Source organism: Chamaea fasciata, unplaced genomic scaffold, assembly GCF_029207755.1.
Source record: "Chamaea fasciata isolate MVZ Bird 193981 ecotype frontalis unplaced genomic scaffold, bChaFas1.0.hap1 SCAF_12, whole genome shotgun sequence".
Classification (NCBI taxonomy): domain Eukaryota; kingdom Metazoa; phylum Chordata; class Aves; order Passeriformes; family Sylviidae; genus Chamaea; species Chamaea fasciata.
The window spans coordinates 15,756,388-15,775,950 of NW_027094097.1; the positions used below are offsets into that span (position 1 = coordinate 15,756,388).

Below are 19,563 nucleotides of genomic sequence, written 5' to 3' on the forward strand. Positions count from 1 at the left end.
ACAGGAGAAATTTCATGTCCTGGAAATGCAGAGGGTCAATTGTGACCCTGTTCACATCATGATGCCCTGGGACTCCTCTGGCAGGACCAGTCAGAATGAAAGAACTGTTCCACAGGGGTGATGGCCACGCTCAACACATGCACCAAAACGTGTATCCCTGTGTAACACTGCACACAAGGAGTTACACACAGGAGAGACAATAAAACCTGGGATTTTGGGGCATTTGGGTTGCTTGTGATGTAACAACCAGCCCACACAGTGCATCAGAGACCAGGACAAGCCCCCCAGCTCCCCACTCTGACACAGCCCCTGTGGCAACACCCCAAGGAGCCCAAGAGCTGAGATCAGTGATACCAGGGGCTCAAAAACACCCTGCAAATCTCCCAAAGGTTTAAGAGTTTCTGTTGAGTGTTACACACTTGGACAGTGTCTAACACAAGCTCTCTGAGCTGGTGCTGGATTTCTCCCAGAACCAGAGAACCAAAATGAGATCAGTCACCACCGCAGAGAGGAGCACCACGGGACACTTGGTTTGACACGTGGCCAGAGCCTCGTTGACCTCTTCTGCTGCATCCTCACACTCCAGGCTGGCGTTCAGCAGGCCCTGGAAGAGCAAAATTGACAGGATGGCTCCACACATCCCTCTCGGCTGCTCCAAGTCCCTCGCTGAGCGTGTGTAAACTAATCGGAGAGAACTGTAGGGGTCAGCACAGCTCAGCAAAAGAAACATGTACCAACAGCTCCTTCCCCCACCAGCTTTGCTGCATTGTATTAAAATTCACCTCCACCACTAGTTCCTCCTGCTGCTCCCCCTCCTTTTCCTGATTCCTGCTCTTCTCGGAATTACATCAGGAGTTCTCAAAAGGAGGGCACAAAGGGGACACCTCGTGTGTCAGGAGGAAAGCTCTGAGCAGGGACAGTGAGGCAGAGGGATAAAGCAGCATTACCCTGAAGAAGTGAGCTGTGATGTCGTAGGAGAGCGCATACCCTCTGGAACAGACGTTCTTCTGCAGGAAAACATGGAGAGGGAAACAAAGTCACCCTTCCTGTCCTTTGGAATACGATTTCCTGAGAACACTTTGGGTGTCTGGCACACCAGGGCTCAGACAGCACAGAGCCACCCTGTGAATGCTGAGCATCAGCTCAGATGGCAGCAACGTGGTGGTTTCTGTGCAGAGCACTCCCACGGAGCGGAGCTGCACAGCCCCTGCACCCACGAGCCCAGGGTGGCAGCAGCAGATGGATTAACAGCCTTGGGGTGAACAGAGGTTTCTGGCTGTGCCCGATATGACAGCACAGAAGGGCCTGGAAAGGCCAGTCAGGAGGAATAAATAGAAATCAGCTCTCCTCGGAGCACAGAGCAGTGTCCTGAAGGACCTGCAAGGCAAATGACCTCCCAGAAAGCTGCAGGGATGTCCCTGGATGTTTCTCAGGGGGATGAGGAGGATCTCCCTCTGCAGCAAAACGTTTCAAGGCCCTGGCAGGACAGAGGGATTGGAGAAGGGCTCATGCTCAGCCCCTTCCAGGGCCCCACGGAAATGCTGGAGGTTTGTCTGTAACCCACCCCACCAAACAAAGTGACTCCCAAGGATTTGCTCTTAATAGTGTAAAATGCCACCACAATTCCAAATTAATGAACCCAGAAGTCACAGAATCATTGAATGATTTGGGTTGGAAGAGGCCGTGGGCAGGAACACCTTCCATAGACCAGGTTGCTCCAAACCTGGCCTTGAACACGTCCAGGGATGGGGCAGCCACACATTTTCTGGGTAGTTTGGATGCGACCTCCTTCCCTAAATTCAAATTTAAGGTCTTTATCTAGAGCATTTACCAATGAGCAATCACCCTTTGGCTCACAACACCTACCAGCTCCGAGTTCACAAAACAAAAGAAGCTGTCACAGTCCAACACTGTTTTGTTCCCTTTCCAACAAGTGGTGACCAGGGTGGATGCAGGGAGCCCGACCAGAATCCTTAGGCAGGGAAGAATGAAAATTGAGATTACTGTTAGGGAGAGAATGAGCCTCCCCATGAAGATGTGTGACATCCAGCCCAGCAGGGGTGACTGGAAGATGGCACATGGAAACACAGCTAATTTCAGGGGGTGCCAGGGAATAAGCATCCCTTGCACAGCTGTCCCCATGATGTGAGGTGTCACTGTCACTTGCTATGGAATCAGAGAGGAGGACACTGCACAGACCAGCCGTCCAGTGCTGCTGGAGGCATTCCCAGTTACTCAGGCCTGCACTTACCTTCTGTGCAGCAGCAGCTCCTGCTGCCTCCACAGCTGCTCCCCCAGAGCAGATCCATGCTGGCTGCCTGTCAGTCTTCCCTGGAGAATCTCAAGCAGGAAGTGTCTCTGGGCAGCTGAGCAGCCAGGAAGCAGCTTTGGCCTGCACCTCAGCTCCAGCACCAGCTCCTGAACAGAGTGGTGGGGAAACCAGTGAAGGCCACACGCCAGCCTGCTCTCAAACCCTCTCTGTTTCTCTGAAGCAGCCAGAGGTCAACAAGAAAAACCTCTCTCAATCCCCACACCTCAGCTCACACCTGAGAGCTGAATGGAGTCTCGCCAGCAGCGAGGAGTGAGGGAATACTCGGGTCAAGTTCAAGGACTGAACAAGGACTGTTCAAGAACTGAAATCACCTGCAGCCTGCAGAGAATCTCGGGGCTAACCGACATCTTCAACTGGCCACAGCCACCCTGGTCCAGCCTGAAATTAGGGGACACATGAGGTAACTCACCCAGGGGAAAGCACAGTTCAAATAGAGCCAGATGCTTCAGATGAACACAGAGCTCAAACACTGTGCTTTAAATAAGCCGCAGCTGAGGCAGCAGCTCTCCTCTAACCACCATCCTCATTTTTCAGCTCCAGCCACTTCCCCGGGGCATTGGTGCTTGTCTGGCCACATAAACCTGAGTTCAAAGTCAACTTAAAAAGGCCAGCCAGACGAGGGCCTCTCTGTGGCTGCAGCCCCAGACCTCTGCCACCTAAAGCAGGATGCTTATGCACAGACTGGTGAGTCACACAGGGCCACCTCCCAGCTGCCCCTTCCAGCCACACCAGGAGGGAATGGCTTCCCCAGCCCCACGGAAGGGACGAGCTCCCAGTGCACAGCCTCAGGGCCAGCACCAGAAAGGGAAGCCGTGGCACAGAATACCTCTGTGAGGAGTCCAGGAGGGCATTGATGATGACCCCACAGGCCTTCTCCAGGTCTCCATCACAGCCACCAGCAGCAGAAGGTGCAGGAAGGTACTTCTGATAGATGGCCCAGTGATGGAAATCCTGTCTGCAGTGTGGAAAAGGAGAGGATGGGAAATCTGTTGGAATGGTGCCCTTCCCTTGATGTAGAGGGAAGCTGACACATCAAGACTGATGAGTGATGTGTGCTCAGATAAAAGCACCATGTAAAAACAGACATAAGGAGTCCTCCAGCAGACCCCACCCAGCTCTGGCTTCCAGAAACAGGGAGGGTTTGTGACAAGGGATTTGGAAGGGCTGCACTTGCAGGGTGAGCCTCACAGAGCCATGGAATGGTTTGGGTTGGAAATGACCTTAAAGGCCAGCCAGTCCCACCCCCTGCCATGAGCAGGGACACCTTCCACCAGACCAGGTTGCTCCAAGCCCTGTCCAACCTGGTCTTCCCACACCTCATTCCAGCAGTGCTTGAACTCAGGACAAACCACAGCAGGCAACAGGCATTTGTATCCTGCAGCAACTGTTTATTTACTTCCTGATTTTCCATGCTTTTCCCTAATTTTGATGGGAGACTCTTGGACTATCCCCTTTCCAACAGAGCCCCTTGGCCCTTACCTCTCTGAAGCAGAGAGAATGTCCTTTTCAGGGCACACTTCCAGCTCCATCAGCAGCCACTCTCTGAAAGATAGCTGGGAAAAGCCAGGATTTAGGAGCAGGGAAGCATAGCAAGGGAAATAACTTGTGCAGAACAGCCGCCTGCTGCCCAGCATAAAACCCACTTTCACTTCATCTCCAGACAAAATCCCACATGGATTAAGAGACATGAAACAAGAGACATCAACCCAAGCAAGTTCCTGTGCTGTTTCTCTTATTAAAAAAAAAAAAAAAAATTCAAGGTAAAACCCTTCTGGCTTTCAAAAATTCGTGGAAATCCCATAAGGCCTGTCTCACACACACCCATCCCCTTTGACATTTCCAAACACACTCATCACCTCCAAGTCCACATAGCAGGATGAACGTGCACTATTAGAAATAAAGGTAAAATGAGCCAAGCACCACAGTCAGACAGGCTGTGTGAGCATCAAAGAGAGGTTTGTAACACAGGAGTGTTCCAGCCCTGGACACTGAGCCCGCCAAGCACAAGGAGTCATTCTAGGAACACCACAAACTCCTCTGCACAAAGACAAACTGGTTTGAGAGGAAGTAGGTTTAAAAAAAACAAAAAAAAAAAAAAAAAAGAGTTTGTCAAATCAGAGACTTTGCAAGGGTGGTACAAAGGGAATAGCTGAGATGGTTTGAGCTACCGAGCCAGGCAACCCAAGGTGCACAGGTGGCTCAGGGGAACACTGGCATTTACACAAAGCACCAGAAAAGCAAGGATTTCCAGTTATTTGCCTCCCCATCACTTCACAGAGAGCAGAGCAGGGAGCCAGGGTGATGGACAGGCCTTTGCTCTGCAGTTCCTGAGCTCCTATAGCTTGCCAAGCTCCCTGCTTTCCCAAGAAGTAGGACACAAAAGTTTTAGCTCTGGTTTTCTCTTTCTACCTTATCATCCCCATCAAATTACACTGAGCACACATCCCAGCCCACAGGAGTCAGCTGTCAGACAACTTTGCAGGTATTTAGTTCTTACTTTCAGGCATTAAGTTCCTACAAGAAGCTTTTGATCACCGATAAGGAAATCGCAGAGGGCAGATCTAAAAAAGTGAGAATTAGAGGGTGAATTTGGATGATGGAAAAGATTTACACCTGGAATGCTTCTTCCTTCAAGAGCTCCTGGAAGCCTGCTTGCCTCCATAAGCACAGGCTGGCTCTCCTGTAGTTCAGAGAGGGGCAGGACAGGGAACTCCAGCTCAGGGCAGTTTTGGCCTCCTCACACAGGACTCCCCGAGCTTCCAAGCTCAGCCGTGGCACGAGGAACTGCAGCTGGAATAAAAACACCACATCCTGCATGAGAATGTCACAGAACCAGGCCCAGAGCCACCTCTGCCTGTGTGGAACTGCCCAACAGGCACAGGCACCAAGAGGGGAGGGCACAGAGATCTATTTCTACACTGTTTTCTTCATGTTAAGTGATACAGAGATGTATTTCTACACTGTTTTCTTGGTGTTAAGTGATATTTGCACAAGGACCTGCAGCAGGAAATTGGGCTGAGATGGAACCTTTCCATAGATAACAACAAAACATTTTCCCTTTTACCTTTTTAATCAGGCCAGGAGGAATCAAGGCACAAAAATCTTCACGAGAGCAGGATGAAAACTTGCACATGAGATAAGCTGCTGCTGCAGTGCAAAACCTGAGAGAGAAAAGGAAGGAACTCCATTGTCTGGTTGGTTCAGCCACCTCCATGAGCTCTGGAAATCCTCCACAGGAGCCTTCCCAGCATCCCAAAAACCTGGGGAAGCAGGGAGGGGGGGGATGCCCCGTCTCACCTCAAGCAGAAGGCAAAGGACTCTTCTGTCCTGCACACGAGCAAGGAGATCCAGTACTCTGAAACAGAAAGGGCCTTTCCAGGAACAGGCTGAGAAACCCCAAAACTGGCTTCCACTCCAGGAATTAAAGCTCTGCATTCACTTAAATGGATCACAAAAGCTGCCAGTCCTAAAATATGAGCAGCACCGAGGGAAGGACCCTGGAAGGTAAAATGAGTGAAGAGCAGGAAAGATATTTTGGGTAACTTTGTAACATTTCATTTGTACGATCCTCACGTTATGTATCATTGTAACATTTTAATATTTAATACTGTAATACTTCACTTGTATTATTGCAACATTTTGTGCCAAAGCACCTTTCTGAGGGGAAAAAATCCTCAGACTGAGCAAAGGAGCAGAAGACTGTTTCTGTTCACCAGCAGTGCAGCAACAATTGAGCAGATGAGAGACAGCCCACAGCAGAACTGGAGGCTTCTGTAATGCAGCAACTTGAAATAACTCACTGTAAATTCAGATTTTGGGATTCTCAAGGCTTCTTAGCTTCTCTGACAGCTAATTTAGTCTATCAACCTCTTATTTGCACCCTTGCAATATCACAGGGTAGAGGAAATAAACCAAGGAATTCTTTAATAACAGAACCATGCACTGCAGCAGCCCAGATAGGAGTATCCCAATTTTATTTTTAAATTTTTACAACTGAATTATTCAACGTGGAAGCTTAGGAATGAAGCATTCTACCGTTTTTCTTTTGTCTCTTTCCTAAACTCGCCTATTTTAGCTTCTGTTAAAATGTCTCAGAATGCATTAACCTTCCACAAGTAGTATTTCTGTAGGGAAAAATTCTCCTCACGTTCCTGAGGGCAACTTCATAGCCTTTGACCAAACCAGGGTATTTTGGGGAAGCCTGGAGGGCAGTGAAGTCCCTCCACAGTGCAGCCCAGACAGGCCCATGCCCCCCAGCTCAGGAAATGGAGTAGGAGGATGGCCTTTAGCACCACAGGATTCCAGCTGGGAAAACTGACCTGATGATAAATAAGCTGGCAGAGCCTGCCCAGGAGTGCAGGCAGGAGATTCCTGTGTCCACACATCATCTTCACCACCAAGGAGAGGCACGGGCCCTGCCTGCAGAAGGTGAAACCACAGGCTCATTAAATTTATCCCCAGCACAGGAATAGGTTAATTAAAGATGTTTAAACACCCTGGAGCTGACCCGTGCTTGTCTGTGAACACAGCACAAACATCATTCCACTCACAGGCTCAAAGGAAGGGGCACTTTTGGGGTACCTGAGCAGAGAACCCCCACAGACACAGCCCCACCAGTGCCCCGCCTCACACAATGGATGGCATCTCAAATACTTGTTGTCATCTCAGACGGCCAAAGTGGCCTCTGAGGTGACAATAAGGAGAAGGGGAGCTGCCTGAGGCACAGGGTAAACGGAGGCAGAGCAATAAACAGGATCAAAAAACGAAGCAAGAAGGAATTGCTATGACAAGGCGATGCTGTAAAGCAGGGGCTGGGAGGGATTTTCCCACCCAGATCACAGGAAAAACCCATCCTCAGAGGAGATCAGGTGGGAGCTGTGTTGGGGAGCTGTGTTTGGACACCATTTCCTGGGACTCCTGTCTGTCCCAGCGACCTTTCAATCAGGTTTTTAACAGTGATTCATCTGCTCCAGGGCAGAGCAATGCAAGAGAGGGAAGGATGCCCTGGCTGCCAAGGAGAGCACCAAGGCAGCTGGGATTCCAGCCAGCTCCTCAGCACGGCGTCGTTGTTGCCCAACAAAGTGATTTTCCACTGACACGTTGCCCATAATGTTTACAGGCTCTGCTACATCGAGGAGGAGCTGAGCAGCAGCGGTGCTCCCAGGGGCAGGGCAGTGCTGCCTCTCCTCCTCAGCCAGGCCAGAAGCCACCCCAGTCCTTGCCAGGGGGAAGGAATTCCAGGACAAAAGGGATTGGTTTCACTGCCATCCCCCATTGCTGGGCTGGAACACCCGGGCGCTGTTTGTGCGGGGTGTTTAATCCCTGACACAGACCACAAAGCAGAGCCAAAGGCCACTTTGCTGAAGGGATCTGTAACAACAGAGGAGATAAAAGATGTTTTGTTTACTCATGTACATTCCTTCTTGGAGTGCAGACACTTCACCTGCAGCTGCCAGCCTGGCACAGGGGGGTTTGAACACACAAAGTCCCTCCCCAGCCCTGCACAAGTGCTGGAATTCCGGTTATCACCCAGTTTTGGTTCTCCGACTCTTTGACTCCCATCTTACCTGTCAGGAGGGTTAAAAGAGGAAGCAGCTAGTAGGGTTTGGCAGAATGATGTCAGCAGAAGATCAACAACCTGAAATAAAAAGCACCACGAACAAACCTGGGAATAAAACCCACACTGCTAACTCCTGCTTGTCAGGCTGGAAACCTAAACCTAGATTTCTGCTTTGTGTGTATTACATTTCCTGACATTAAAACAAGGAAACAAATTCACTACAAGTTCTACAGATCGACTGTCACTAAGGGTGGAAAATTAAGCCCATAACAGTCCAGGAATGACCCCAGCACACAACAAACACCTAAACAAGGCTGTTGAGGAAAGCTTTGCTCATCACAGGACTGCTCTGGTAGAAAATATCTCCAGATCCCTTCATCCAGCAGCTTCCAGGTGGTTAAAACACAGGGATAGTTGTGCAGGGCAGGATGAGGGAGACAAAAGGAGAAGGGTATTTCCTGCTCTGGACAGACAAACCAGCCTTTCACACCTTCTATCCAGATGCATTTTTCCCTGCCCAGCCCCGCTGTTCCTCAGCCCAAGGCAGATGGTACTCACCCTCTGGTGGCACGGTGCCAGCCTGGGGGCAGGGACGGCCACCGGGACTGGGGAATCCAAAGGGGCAGCTTCATTCTCCTCGCTGTTGTCGCCCAGGACACCGCGGAGCCTGTCCGAAACCACGGCAGCCTGAGCTGCCACATCTGCGGGGAGGGGACAGGAGGACAGGGCCACCAGGACAGCAGGGGTGAAACATTTTCAACATTTACAACCCCCCACAGCAGCTAGAACAAGCGATATATCAACTAATCAATCAGAGTCAAAAGTATGTTAGTAAAAGCTTTAATAAGCAAAAAATGTTGGCTGGGACACAGTGGATCTGCATCAGCAGCATTATTTTTTCCCAGTATTATTGCCAACACACATCAGGGATAGTTTTCACACCAGAGAGGAAAATGCTTTCAAAGGGGGCCTGAGTCAGCAGGTGAGCCCCAGGAGTGGGGCAGCAGAGATTGGTGTGATTATCACCAAGATAAGCCCCAAATTAAGCATGGGAATACATCAGACATTCAAATGTACATATTCATAGCAGGAAGGATTATCAGCTCTGAAGGATTACCAGCTTCAGGTATCAGTGGCAGTAACTCCTGCTGTGCCTTTGGCCAGCACCAGCCACACTTCATTCAGGCAGCTTTTGGGACAAATAGAAGCAGCTCCCTCATACCTTCCCAATGAGCCTGGTCCACAACCAAAGTCCTGAGCTCAGCCAGTTCAGCCTTCAGCTGCTCAAAGGGCTCTTTGGAATGGCTGGGCTCTTCTTTGGAATCACCTACACAAGGAGGAGAGGAAATGCATTCAGAATCCCTGCCTGCACTTTCTGTAGAAGCAGAATTTACTTTTCCTGAAGCTCTAACAAAACCCCAAACTGTCAGTCTGCCACACACAGAGCTTTGTTTTTACACTCAGAATGTGTTATTTAATTAATAATTTATGGGTTTATGCCTAGTTGCAAAAAGGAATTCAGTTTTTAAAGATGAGAGGCAAAAAAAGTTCTGTTTTCAGAGTTTTCTTCCCACTTCCTTTAGCTCTGCCCCTCCCAGAAACATTTGCTGTCCTCAAGACTGGAGTCAGGCTCAGAATGAAGAGACAGACATTACAGCACGGGTACATCCTCAGCTTCTCCAGATGCCCCATGTTACTCTGGCTTTTTGTTTAAGAGAAGGAATAAAAGGAAATTCCTTTTACCACTAGAAAGAGATGCCACCAGCAACTGCCACAGCCCCAAACCCCCCCCCAGAGTTTTCCTTAGACAGGAACAGCTTCTTGTACAGGAATAAATCACCCAGGAGCAAGAACAGCAAACAACAAAGGCTGAAATTGATACTGGTTGTAAACACGCTCTAAAATAAGGTGTTGGGAGGCCACTGAGTCACCTGTGTGTGCGGAGTGACAAACGGGATTTGGGGCTGCCCAGAGCTCAATCCTGCCCAAATCCCGGCTGTATGCCGAGCCCAGGGATGGGGCAGCGAGCAGGGAACAGGATGAGAGCGCAGGGGACAGGAGGGGACACGGCTGAGGCTGCTCAGGAGGGTGACACACGGCCCGGGCAGTGCCACTAGAGGTCAGTGGCAGCGCAGGGAGCCCCGCGGAGCTGCCGGGATGCTGCGGATCCATCCCGGCCCGCAGGGATCCCATCCCGCGGTTGCCAGGCCAACCCCGCAGCCAGCCCAGCCTGCCGCACATCTGCGGTGCCCGGGGAGGGCTCTGCCACGCCTCTCCAGCCACAGCATCTCCACAAAGCTCCGAAGGCCCCGAGCAGGGCTTGGCCACAGATTTATCTCCATTGTCAGAGCCTGAATCTGTAACTTACCCCCACCATGCTCTGGGAACCATCTCTGCTCCCCAGCCCGACCTTTTTATTGTGTGCAAACCACTGGAAGGTGTGTTTGAAACACCCACTTGCTGACAGAGACAGCAGAGCTCATTAAACACCCTCATTAAATATCCATAATCCTGCCCCAGTAAAGCTGCAGTGATGGGACCCGAAATCACCTCCCACCCAAACACTATAAACCAGGAGCTGCAATCCCTTTCCCAGCCCCTCCTGCCCCCCCAGACCTCCCTAATCCCCTCTTAAAAGGGGATGCCAGGAGTTCAGACAGCACAAGTGTCATTGCACAAGGGATGAGCACAGCAGGCTCCCAGCACAGCAGGCTCCCAGCCCTGAGCAGCTCAGGCTGCAAACGCTGATTCATGGAAAGGTCTTGGAGGTGGAATTCAGCCAGCTCAGGCTCAGGCATCATCTGCAGCCTCAGCACAGCACAGGGCTCCCAGGGACTGCAAAAATCCCACCCCAAGCAGGGCTGGCAGAAAAAGCCATTGCAGGAGTAAGAATTTAACACCTTGATACAACATAAAGGATACAACACTTATTTGTATGGATTAAATACCTGTTCAGCCATAAATCTTTGCAAATTTTCGATTCAGGAGGGCAGCAATGGAAAAATTAACATTTCATATTGATCCATAAGTAAATGTTGCATTTTTTACCTTGTAACACCTTCTCTTTCATAGCATGACAGGCTTGCAGGTATGTGGAGTACAAGTTTGAAGGTATTTTATCAGCTCTGTGAAAAAGAAGAGATTTATTAACCTGCATAACCACAAACTGCAGCTTTATTAAATGAGCACAAACAACAGCCCTCCTATGAAATGTAATTAGAGGGACTCTGAAGCATAAAGAGCATCTGAAGCATTTTTTAATCATCTGACATGAGGGGCAGAGATTTCTACCCAAGGCTTTCACAGCAAGCATTGCACACGTGTAGCACACACAAACTCAATACTGTATGTGTTATTAATTTATATTTTAATGCCTATTTCATATCTAGTTGATGCCAAAGATCCCATAAGAGTGTGAGCTGTGAGATGCAGCATTCACAGATGTAAAACATGAACGTGCTGAGACCAAGGTGTGACCTCCCCTCTGCAGGGCAGGCACTCTGCTAAGAGCACGTCCCACGAGGCTCCCCAGAACTCAGCTGCACCTCTTATAACTTTAATTTCACTAAATGACCCAGTCTCTAATTTTAGAGCCAGACTGGAATGACAAGGCAGGACCAAGCACCTCATTTGCAGGCAGTGTTGCAAACATTTTTCCTCCATGAGAGGTTACAGAGGAACTACTGGATGTAAACTGAAGCTGTTGCTGCAGTCCAGAACAGAACTTTTCAACAAGCACACAGGGCAAGCTCGAGTCCTGTGAGGAGCTGTGTCCTCTTGGGGCATCATCCTGGTGCCCCTTGAGCATTAATAGACATTTAAGTCTCATCCTTCACTCGTCCCTTGTCCCCTCCCAAAGAGCCTTTCACAAAGGGAGCTCGTAAACCTGGGGAAATTTTATATTCAGCTGTATCCTTCAAGATTTGCATAAAAATGTACCTAGCCTGGAGTCAGAGGGACTCCTAAATAATGATTTCACAGTGGCCAGAGGACTAACTACAGACCTGAAGACTACACAGATAAGCTCCTCTATGCACAACCTGCAAGCCACAGAGCTGGGCCACCAAGCCCTGCCAAGAGGTGTCAAAGCCTCTGATAATCTGATATCAAATGTCCCAAAAAGAAAGCCCAGCAGCACAGAAAAACAACTCTGGGATGTCTGAGTACCTCTTTAAGGAGTCTATAAAAGCCATGGGTCCATCTGGGGTTTTAGGGAGCTGCAAGAGAGGGAAAGGCAGGTCAGGGGCAAATTATCTGTGTGCAAACACACAGCTAATGGGAGGGGCAGAGAAAAAAGCCAAATACTGACCACACGGGGCCTGAGCAAAGCTGGAAGGAACCAGGAAGTGTAATATGGTCGTCTGAAAATGCTGTGAAAATAAACAGAGCAAAGTATTAACAGTGCCAAAGGTCCAAAGTGCCATCTCCACACCTCAGGAGTTAAATTGGCTCCTGCAAATACAAAATAGTCATGGTAACATGAGTAACCACAGACAAACCAGGTTCAGATTAGCCAATGGTTTTTAATTTCTTTCATTTTGCTTTTTATTGTAATAATTTTGGACTTCTTTTTGCACAGGGGAACGTGCCTTTTCCCTCTCTCCACAAATATTCTCTATTAAGATGACTCCTCAGGAAGTGGGAAGAACTTCCCCAAAGCCCCCTTGCTCACATCCTCAATTTTTCTTGTTCCCTTCTTTTGATTCAGACTTAGCTTCTACAATGATTATTATTGTTAATATTATTCTAGCTAAGCCCAGGAGGAGCTGAAAAGCACACAGTACCTGGCTTCTATCACAGAGGTTGGGATCTTCCTCGTGTTTTCAAATATCTGAAGGGCCTTTTCAACATCTCGGAGGGCCTGGGCCTGGGGCTGCCTCACAGGAGACGTGAGAGAAAGATGTGAGAAACGGAGGGTGATGACAAACTTACCTTTTCTGCTCTGATTTTGCTTTATTGTGATTCTGTTTTAGTTGTACGTGTGGAATTAAGACACATCATCTCCACTTCCAGCCTGTGCCTGCAGGCAGAGGCACTGACACCCCGGGTTTCTCTTGTTTGAGTTGTAAGACACCTCAAGCTGCAACAAGTTTCTCAACTGACAACCAGATCAGGCTTGGAAAAATTAAATTAAATCTTTGCTTGTGCCTGTGAGTTCATCACAGGACTGGGTTTCTTGTATTGTATTCAGCTACCCTGCCTCCAGCCTGTATTTCATGTAATCATGTAAGTGAGGCCTCGTCCTCTGATCAAAATGTAGGAAGGAATAATAAAGACAAACACTTCCTTATAAGTTACTGTTGTCACCCAAAATTTATCATGAACCACAGTGTGAAACTGCAGAGTGTAGATCCCATCCCCAAATCTCCTTTGAATATCCACACTTTGGTCCCACACCACGGAGATGGAGTGCTCCACTGAAAAAAGTCAAGATACATATAAAATGTGAGTCCAGTTTTCATGAAAACTGGGGAGATCCTGTATTTATGGCCACTAAAACCTCTGGCTTAAAGCTGGAGACTTGGCAGCACACTCAGCTTTGGAATAGTAGGGAGGTTGATAACCTCAGTGCTTTTCCAGAGGAAAAGGGATGTGGCTGATGAGAAAACTGGGAGACAGAGCAGCAGTACCTGCACAGCCTCATCAGTGGCAGAGAGATCTTCGTAGAGCCCCATGTCTTCTATGGCCACCTGTGTGAGGGTAGAAGTGCAGGTGGTCACACACAGCAGGGTTTGACAGATCCAGAAAGAATTCTTCTCAAAACAGACAACCTTTCCTGACCTTGAGGTCGGCCAGTCTGGTTTTGGCCAGAGTGATGTACTCCAGGAGCAGGGACCGGTGTTTCGTGGGCACAAAAGGTGGGTACATGATGTGCACCTGAAAGGTGAAAATCACGAGATTTGCCATTGTTACAGGAAATCCAGGCAAAATTCTACTAACTAATCCTGACTAATGTTCACCTCAAATATTCCCAAAGCAGGCATTATTTCTTGGTTAAGGATCGATCATGTTCATGGCAGCTGACATAATTTTTCCCAACAAACAAAATCGGTGAAGCGCTTAAACTTAATTCCATGGAAGGAATTCTCCCCATCAATAAAATAACCTTGTCCTTCCTTCTTTCAGGAAGAAAAGGGTGTGAATAATGAACCAGAAGTAATCCAATTACTATAACAACATTTGCAATGAGCTGAACCTACTGAAAGGCACAAGGACAGTCACTCTGGGGCAGTTCTGTCATCTCTGTCAGCACCTTCTCACCTTCAGGTACGGCGCAGCTTCAAAGGGCACCAGCTCTGACAGGAACTCGAAGAGGAAGACCAGGGATTTCTTACTGCTCCCATGGTGGCCACCAGCATTCCCAAAGGAAGCCTAAAACAGGGGGAAAAAGGCAGTGTGGAGAGAATCCTCATCCAAGCAGTGCCATAACCGAGCACACCAACCCCAAACATCCCATTTCTGTCAGCAGAATCTTTCTGGAGAAAAGTCTCCAGAGAAAGTTTATAGAATCATGGAATGGTTTGGGTGGGAGGGACTTTAAAGACCACCTAGATCCAATCCCCTGCCATGGGCAGGGACACCTTCCACTAGTCCAGGTTGCTCCAAGACCCAATGTCCAACCTGGCCTGGGACACTTCCAGGGATCTAGGGGCAGCCACAGCTTCTCTGGGCACCCTGTGCCGGGGCCTCCCCACCCTCCCAGGGAACACCTTCCCAATATCCCATCCAGCCCTGCCCTCTGGCACTGGGAAGCCATTCCCTGTGTCCTGTCCCTCCAGGCCTTGTCCCCAGTCCCTCTCCAGCTCTCCTGGAGCCCCTTTAGGCCCTGGAAGGGACTCTGAGCTCTCCCTGAATCCTTCTCTTCCCCAGGTGAGCACACCCAGCTCTCCCAGCCTGGCTCCAGAGCAGAGGGGCTCCCTTGGATCATGGTGACTTACAGAAGTCTCTGGGGAAGCTGGCTGCCATGAGAATGTTTTAAACAAGGCAACTTTGAGACGCATCAAAAGATTGAGATTCATGAGGGAACCACAAATCTGCAGGTTTCTACACAGGTTTATCTGGGCATTCTAAGGAAAACAACCAGTCTGAGACTACAGAGAACACAACCAGTTTACCTTCTGATACCTCCTGGATGCTCTATCAGCCAAAGCTGAGCTTAGATTTGCAAACTCATACAAAGGAATTTCCAGGTTGAATTTATGTGGAGATTTGCATCCCTAAAGTACCCACCTGTTTATAGTTAAAAGCAACAACCAATTATCTGTGAGGTCAAACACAGCAATTACAGCTGCATGCAAACCTCCAGGAAACAGGAATGCTTCCTCTGCCATAACCCCCAACTTATGCAATAACAACAGTGCTGCTTATCAAGATACTGAAATCCATCCAAGATGATGATAATAACAGGAATTACATGTCTGCATTCCTAGCAAATAACTAGAACAGGCAAGGTGGACCTAAAAGATGAAAGGAGGGAAAATGGGGGAAGCCAAACAAATTTATTCTTTGCAGACACAAAGGCAGTAATAAACATTCAATCATTCCTAATATCAATACAATCGCTTGTACTTTTCTTTTTTATTTTTCTTCCCCTTTCTCATTTCTGGTTATCCTGTCTGGAACAAGGGTTTCTCCACGCAGCAGAACATTCCTTATGCACAGGTTGCTTCACACAATTAAAACAAAGCTCACCCAGGCTTTAAGACTTTAAGACCAGGCTCACCTCACTTTAAGACTGAGTCAGGCCTCACTTAGTCTTACCTTAAACCACTCAGAGTAAGGCATGAAGACAGCAGGGCCCTCCAGAGCAGCCTGACGAGCGATCAGGAATGCAGTGATCATATTTTCCATGTCATAATTCCCAAAGGCCTTCAGCAGGAGATGGCTCAGTAGATCTAGGAACATAAAACAATAACCTCACACTTTGCTCCTGACAACAGTGCTGTATTTTCTGCAGTAAATGAAGACAAATATCTGTGATAAAACATAAGGCAGGACATTGTTTTGCAGCCTGGAGAACCTCTGGGGTCTGATTTTATTTTTTTATGCACTTTCAACTGTCAAACACACTTGGATTCCCTGCAGGGAGTCCAGCACTGGGGTAATTAGTAAGGAATTTTCACAAACAAGCTCTGCTGGCAAAGGTGAGCTAGAACTAAGGTTCAGTAATCACTATGCCAATTAGTAATGAAGGTAATTATCAAACAACCACCCTGGGCTGTACACAAAGTTTGGGAAGTGGCAGGGACGAGGGCTGGCATTGCTATCAGCACGGACATGGAAAGTCTGAGTGGAAAAGCAGATGTGCTGCTGCTCTTTTCCATGCAGGAACCACCCTTGTGGATGAGTCCCCTGCTCCCCACCCGAGCAGCAGGGGCACACATCAGGCTGGCAGTGCCCACCTACCCTTGAAGAGCTGCTCAGCCTCAGCCTGGCACACCACCAGCGTGGACACACAGGACAGGACGTGCTGCCAGTTCACCTCGTGGGTCTCCAGGACCTGCTGCAGCTGGCAGATGGATTCCTTCACACTGAATCCCACCAACAGCTGGAGCAGTGATGGAAATTCCTGTTAGCTTGGACATACAGCCACAAGAAAGAGGGGAATACAGACAAGACTGACAGGCTTTTCTGTGACTTTTTCAAGCTATCCTGCAGCTTTTGACCAGCTTCCCAGGCTCTAACATCAGCCTGGACTGGAACCAGCACCAGCTACAATAAACAGTAGAACTACAATTCTTTCAGAAGCCATGTCATATTCTGTTCCAGTGAAAATTCACATATCCAGTCAGCATCTTTGTTCTCATTAAGTGCTTTGCACCAGCAAAAACCACTGTAGTTCCTCTCCTTCATGCTTCCTCCTCCCAGAGTTTCTGGTGATTGGTTTGGATTCTGCAACTGGATAATGTTGCACTAATTTCCAATAATCTGATTTCAGGTATCTCCGTGGATATAAACCCTATATAATAAAGTTCTCTGAGTGACATCAGGCAGATGTACCTTGCGATACAGAGCTGTGAGCAGGGGAGAAGTCCTGGTAAAACTCCACTCCTTCTGCATCTGGATGGCGTCAGACACTGCACCCATAAAAAGAAAACTTCAGCAGGTTTAAAGACACCCCCAAAAACACGTAAGTTTCTCTTGTGCAGCCATTAAAAACTGCCCAGTGGAATTCTGTCTCCCATTTGTCTTTGGAACACGGGCTGTGGCACAAGGACTAGACCATTCCATTATGGCACTGTCACCCCAGAGCTGTTTTCATGATCACACGTGCGTAGGCTGACATGGCACATGCACGGAGAATCAGCAAGGAATCAGCTTTTCCCTCATTAACCTCTTTCATCTGGGAGCCAGCAATGACACAGCTCTACCACACAACAGACAAGCAGCTCCAGACCAAAGCTGGGAGGATTTTACAGTAGTTTTCATAGCTCAAACATATTTCTTTCTAAAAACATCAAGCTTCACAATTACTGATCTGGGATTAGAACCAAAATTTTCTCCTGAACTATGACCCTCAGATGACTTTATTTTGCCTGATTTGGCACCCTGTTTCTACAGACCTCAGGAAAGAGCTAAGAAGCCTGGAAGCTGCTCTGGCTCTGGGTCCTCCAGGCTGGGCCCCACTCAGTGTGGGACAGAGCTCTGGACACACCAGGAGACACCTGGAGACACCTGGAGACAGCTGTCCTGCCCATTCCCACCTTTCAGCACAGGGTTGTAGGTGAGAACCTCGGTCAGGGTGTGTCTGAAAAACTGCCTCAAGGAATCCGGGTGAGCCACACTTCCATAAAGTGACACATTGAACACATTCAGCCTGCAAAGGACAAGGAAATACCAGAAACAATGGCAGCCAGGTGCTGATTAAATATGATCAGCCAGGTACTAATCAGTAATGATCACAGGTATCGATAATATATGATCCACCAGCTGCTGATGTAATAGGTACAACCAGGTGTAGCTTAGCGTGAATGACTGATTTTATTCTACATCCATCTTCTCAAATTGCCACCTTTTTGTATCTATTAAAAAAACCCCAACAACTTATGGTTACTCAACACTACATAGCCATCAGATTTACAAATGTGAGTCTAAGGGGTATCCCTGCACGGGGCTGAAGGTGACATGTACAAAGCAGTTAAATAAAACAAGTTTGGAAGCAGGAATTGGAGATGATTTCACGCTCCAGGGGCTTCTGCTCAAAAGCAGTGAGAAAACTTGACGGGGAATTTTTGGCATGACAAGAGGGAGGTCCAGGGTTTGCTCCAGCACTGCCAGAACCCACTTTTCCACCTGGCCCTTATCTTTTTTACAAGCACTTCTGTCTGCACATATTTTATTAGAGGAGAATACCAAGCACAAGTAGCACTGGGAGGGGTGGGGGGTTTGCAAATAAGGAAAAAACACCCCACAACATTCCTCCTATTTCAGTAAGAAGTGCAACAGTGGATAAAAGCCTCCTCCTGACACTGTTTGGAACGTTTCTTACCAGAACCTCACAGCTTGCACCATGGAAACGTCTTCCTGCTTCTCTTTACCAACAGCATCAAGCACCCCTGGACCCCAAAACACACAAAAACCCAATGAGAAAAGAACTGTAACACTGAACCCCACATGGGAACTACCAGGAATGAGCAACTGGTGCCCCTTTACAAAGGTGACCCCACTAGGGAAATGTGCAGAAGCCACTGAGCAGCTAAATTCTTACCAGGTTTTTTCCAAAGTGACACAGAGACTCAGAAACTATTACCACTGACCTTGAACCAATTTAAAAACATTCCCAAGAACGTGCTAATAATGAAGCCGTCTAAAAATGCATATAAATCAGTATTTCATTTCCAAACCCAACCCTAATGCATCTGTGAGTGTGAGCATCGTGAAGCCTGTCTGGAGGCAGGGATTTGCACAAGCTGAATTAACCACCCCGCAAACCACGGTCCGAACAAAGAGCAGGCTGGGGGAGGGCCACGCGTTTGTAATGTCTCATTTGCATAGCAGGAATTCCTTTAAAAGCTCGATCTGCCCCAAAACGACGGGGAGAGATCAAACAGGTTGGCAGCTTGCGCAGCGCGTTGTCTTGACGATCAGCCCACAGCACTCCGAGCCCACAGACTGGGAAACCCTTTGCTTTGCAGTCTGCTGCAGCAGCACTTCTGCTTTGTGCCACCCCGCCTTAAAAACCCTCCTCTTTCAACTGTTAAAGGAGCTTGGTTTGTGTATTCAAATCATTTCGCTAAGAAAAAAAAAAAAAAAAAAAACTGAAAAGAAAATTTACTGAGCAGGGGCAGCGAACCAGACGTCCCCCACATGCCACCACAGCTTTAGCATGTAACGCTCTCCTCTCCTGCTGAGGAATACTTTAAGGTTAAGTAGGGGAGAATAAAGCAAAGGAGATAAATTCAGCTTATCTTCAGGCACAGCAGTTCAACACTGCCAAATCATTACTGTGAATACACTGCTCCCATGCTACTCCCAGCCTGTCCTTCCCCTCCTGTGAAGGTCTTCAGTAACAGGGAATTCTTTTACATTAAAAATCCTAATGTTCTCCAAAGATTAATGAAGCAAGACCCCCTCAAAGGTGACCCAAAAGTATGGACTAATAAAATATCTTACATAAACCTCATGTAATGCATTTTGCAGGCACGCAGGCTGCGAGTGTGGCAGTGCAGGC

At 48.3% G+C, this 19,563-nt stretch overlaps 1 protein-coding gene across 2 annotated transcripts in view; it reads right to left on the reverse strand.

Moving 5' to 3' along the window:
• FANCA (FA complementation group A) overlaps positions 1-19,563 on the reverse strand; it is a 32,462-nt gene that overhangs the window by 5,544 nt on the left and 7,355 nt on the right. Inside the window, exons 1-27 of one of the 2 annotated variants that reach the window (XM_066194785.1) lie at positions 18,601-18,802; positions 18,382-18,448; positions 17,597-17,709; positions 16,893-16,969; positions 16,299-16,440; positions 15,654-15,787; positions 14,154-14,264; positions 13,674-13,769; positions 13,523-13,582; positions 12,677-12,765; positions 12,202-12,262; positions 12,060-12,109; positions 10,941-11,017; positions 9,115-9,219; positions 8,451-8,593; positions 7,900-7,970; positions 6,652-6,751; positions 5,630-5,829; positions 5,397-5,493; positions 4,946-5,122; positions 3,812-3,885; positions 3,159-3,287; positions 2,644-2,710; positions 2,252-2,418; positions 1,867-1,972; positions 948-1,007; positions 500-604 (exon numbers count right to left, since the gene is read on the reverse strand). In XM_066194785.1, coding sequence (XP_066050882.1) covers positions 500-604; positions 948-1,007; positions 1,867-1,972; positions 2,252-2,418; positions 2,644-2,710; positions 3,159-3,287; positions 3,812-3,885; positions 4,946-5,122; positions 5,397-5,493; positions 5,630-5,829; positions 6,652-6,751; positions 7,900-7,970; positions 8,451-8,593; positions 9,115-9,219; positions 10,941-11,017; positions 12,060-12,109; positions 12,202-12,262; positions 12,677-12,765; positions 13,523-13,582; positions 13,674-13,769; positions 14,154-14,264; positions 15,654-15,787; positions 16,299-16,440; positions 16,893-16,969; positions 17,597-17,709; positions 18,382-18,404 — 2,634 coding nt within the window. In that variant the 5' untranslated portion in view covers positions 18,405-18,448; positions 18,601-18,802. Of the gene's footprint in view, positions 1-499; positions 605-947; positions 1,008-1,866; positions 1,973-2,251; positions 2,419-2,643; positions 2,711-3,158; positions 3,288-3,811; positions 3,886-4,945; positions 5,123-5,396; positions 5,494-5,629; positions 5,830-6,651; positions 6,752-7,899; positions 7,971-8,450; positions 8,594-9,114; positions 9,220-10,940; positions 11,018-12,059; positions 12,110-12,201; positions 12,263-12,676; positions 12,766-13,522; positions 13,583-13,673; positions 13,770-14,153; positions 14,265-15,653; positions 15,788-16,298; positions 16,441-16,892; positions 16,970-17,596; positions 17,710-18,381; positions 18,449-18,600; positions 18,803-19,563 lie in introns of those variants that run through there. The other variant, XM_066194786.1, reaches the window with a different exon arrangement.